Below are 3,260 nucleotides of genomic sequence, written 5' to 3'. Positions count from 1 at the left end.
TTGTTTTTTATTAATGTATAAAGCAATTTTAGGAAAGCTTCCACTGTATATATGTGCCAGATTTGTTCCAGTTTGTAACTCTTACAACCTCAGAACCAGTGCCTGGATACGGTTCCAGGTACCTGCCGTGCGGACTGAGGCTGGAAAAAGGAGTCTTTTTTATTATGGTCCTTGGTCTTGGAATGACCTTCAATCAAGCCTCAAACTGATGGCACTTGTCCCAATAGCCTCTTTTAAATTGAAGTTGTCTGAGGTCCTTACCACCAGCTGCTCTTGCAGTAATAAGTAGTGCACCTTTCTTACTGTCCTAAATGTGCACAATGTAGTGACTGCTTTTTCGTCTTTTGTTTTCTTAGTTGTGTTCTCTGTATTTTACATGTTTGTGTTATGTGCTATGTGTAACGTTGCTGCCTTCTTGGCCAGGTCAGCATTGTAAATGAGATTTTATCTCAATGCTTTTTATCTGGTTAAATAAAAAATAAAAAATAGAGTAAGACATGTATGGAGATAGACAGAAAGGAGGAGAAATGAGAGGGATTTCGTGTTAAAGAGAAAGAGAGGGGCCGCGTGTCAGACTGCATAAATAACTGTCGGCCTGATGTAAACAAAGCGGTCATAACCCGAGCAAATTAAAACAACTGGTCTGGGAGGGATTAAAAATCAGCCCGCAGGTTTTTCTACAACTTTCATAATGTTCCAAATATTTTCTGACCTCTTACAAATCGCGCTGCTCAGCCCCTCACTGCTGATTGGCTTAATCCTAAATAGGCTATCCAATCAGTGCACTTCAGTCAGTGAAATGTGTAATTATCATAGACTGTATAAAGGTAATTACAACTCTCATTCGACACTCATTTAGAAGTTGCATTAGAATAAACGTGTGTAGTTATCATTAAATAAAGTCAAAGGTTTAATAAAAGCATTGACTAACAACATGTTATATTTAGATATTTATAAATATATCAATTAGCTGAGATATATTTTTTTGTATGCCGTTCACTTCCCCTTCATCCATCAATTGGCAGGGTGGTGAACTAATTTTTGACTTGTTTAAACTAAGAGCACTAACTCCTTTAAGGGTCTCAAATAATCTTTGAAGGAAAACGTTTGTTTATGTAATGACAACCACGTCCACTGTTATCTTTTAGAAACAACAGAGGGACTTATCTGCACTGATGCTCCGGTGCTCAGGTTATTCTGAAGGAGTGGACTGATAAGAGGGGTTACTAGGTCAAAGCATTGGCCCACACACGGTAATAAACAGGAATAAATGGAATAAAAAAACATTCAATACTCAAGGTGTAAAAGTGATACAAATATATTTTATATACATGTAATCTGTACAACCATTTGAGACGGTGGACATTTTTCATGTGCACATCCTTCATAATGCAGCCGCCACAACAGGCCTGCATGCGTAAAAATGCGTCTGAAGAGTATAAAAAAGCAATTTAAAGCACGCAGTTTATCTTTGGACCAGCAAAGACAACAATGGGTGACATATTGCATTTAAATAAAATTCAACTTGTCTTTACGGGAACGAAAAAGAGATAATATTCTCTGTTATTCCCACTCAAAGTCTGCGGAGATGAGACGTTCATGTCAGTCACAATGTTTCTGTTTTTTTTCTCGGAAAAGCAGTGTTCCTCGGTTCGTCAAGACGCCGTTGTTCCACATAACCTCGTTGTGTTGTTCAGCATCTCCTTCAACTCGTTCTCCGGCTTACCTGCAACCATGAAAGGCCACGTCTGCGGGGATAAATAAAATCAATTAGGGCCAGAAGTTTCTTAGAATATTAATAAAATAAATCAAGTTATTAGATTGGAAGAAAAAAAACACAGATCCATAATGTGTCAGTTTATCACCTGCAGATATCAAGTGCACATAATAATTGCCTGGCAGGAATGGACGATATCAAGACGTTCATGCATTAAATAAATACAAATGTTATGTGATTGAGATCTAATCGATTTAACAATAAATCAGTGTGTCTCCTAAATCAGAAGATCTGTAATGCCAATTGACATTAGTGCAGCTATTTTTAGCTATTGTCAACATATCAAGGCCAAATGTTGTATGCCTCAGAGCTTTTTTCCCAAAAAACAATTGTAAATCTCATGTGTGCATGTAATATATGTTATGGTAAAAATACATTTTAGACAGAGCTCAGTTAAGATCGTATTCAAATGTTTTGCGTAAAAACAGTCAGCTGAATTTTTGCTCTTCCTCTCTCATGCACCTGCTTCACTTATCTATCACCCACATGTATCACCTATATATTGGTGTAGCCTGGAATACAAAAATATCAGGGACTGAAATATTATAAGGCAAAAAAAACAACCTTTCCTGCTCAATTCGGCCTGTAATACATTTAAATTTCACTTCAGTTCCCTTCCTCATACATTTATTTTTAAACATAAATAAACGTTCAGCTGAATTTCCCCTTCACCCAGTCTCACCAGGTTAACGGGGTGGATAAATCCGTTTTCATATTTGTCGTTGACCAGTATCTGCCGGAGGTGCGCGATGTAGCTGGACGCCAGGCGCAGAGTGTCCAGTTTGGAGAGCTTGGTGTCCGACGGTACCCATGGTAAGGTGGTCTTCAGGCGGGAGAAGGCTTTGGACAGGACCCGCATCCTGGCTCTCTCCCGGGCGTTGGCCGCGTTCCTCGGCCCATGCTTGCCCTCCTGCTGTGCCCCACCCTTGGATGCCTTTTTCCGGGACGCTTTCTTCCGTTTCTTGCCCGGTGTGTCTTTTGCGCCCTCGGAGTTGGAGCTCTCTTCCTCGCTCTCGTTGGAGTCTTTACTGGAGGAGCCAAACTTTAGGATGCCGTCCAGGAGCTCGTCGTCGACATCGCTGAGAGACCCGGTGGACATGGTGAACCAAAAGCAGCGCGCTTAAAACATGGGAGCAGGAAGCTGTGGCCGGACAGGAATGAACAACCGCGCGCCTCAGAGATAAGTTCATCAACTGCAAAGTGAGCGTGAACAGAGCAGAGAGGAGCAGGCTTTTTATCCCCATCGTTGGGAGGGCGTTACCTCATGCTGGGAGGAGACATGGAGTTGATCTCATGCTGGTCCCCGAAGTGGTCCAGGACCCCAAGGGACGCTGGATAGGTCCCCAGGAAAAGGAGGATTTGAACCGTAATTCAAACCAACAATTAGGAGTAGGCCTACTTTCTATGAGGAAAAAATTGAAAGGATGAATTAGAAATATATTTGTCCGTTTTAAGAAGTTCAAAGGGTGCATTAACTAAGCCC

At 41.1% G+C, this 3,260-nt stretch overlaps 1 protein-coding gene across 1 annotated transcript; it reads right to left on the bottom strand.

Annotated features, from left to right (window-relative positions):
* Positions 1–1,302: 1,302 nt before the first annotated feature.
* Positions 1,303–2,963, bottom strand: tcf21 (transcription factor 21). The gene is made up of 2 exons (XM_034143536.1): positions 2,460–2,963; positions 1,303–1,748 (listed from the first exon to the last, which is right to left on the bottom strand). The coding sequence occupies exons 1-2, from the start codon at positions 2,874–2,876 to the stop codon at positions 1,656–1,658; spliced, it is 510 nt and encodes a 169-aa protein (XP_033999427.1). The 5' UTR covers positions 2,877–2,963; the 3' UTR covers positions 1,303–1,655.
* Positions 2,964–3,260: the final 297 nt, after the last annotated feature.

This window comes from Trematomus bernacchii, unplaced genomic scaffold (assembly GCF_902827165.1).
Source record: "Trematomus bernacchii unplaced genomic scaffold, fTreBer1.1, whole genome shotgun sequence".
Lineage (NCBI taxonomy): Eukaryota > Metazoa > Chordata > Actinopteri > Perciformes > Nototheniidae > Trematomus > Trematomus bernacchii.
This window is presented reverse-complemented; position numbering and strand designations above follow the sequence as displayed.

Excerpts from the sequence above, each read along its gene's own strand:
- tcf21 (XM_034143536.1), bottom strand. The coding sequence starts at position 2,876 with ATGTCCACCGGGTCTCTCAGCGATGTCGACGACGAGCTCCTGGACGGC. Across the intron at positions 1,749-2,459 it reads TTATCCACCCCGTTAACCTG|ACGTGGCCTTTCATGGTTGC; the intron begins GTGAGACTGGGT and ends TTATCCCCGCAG.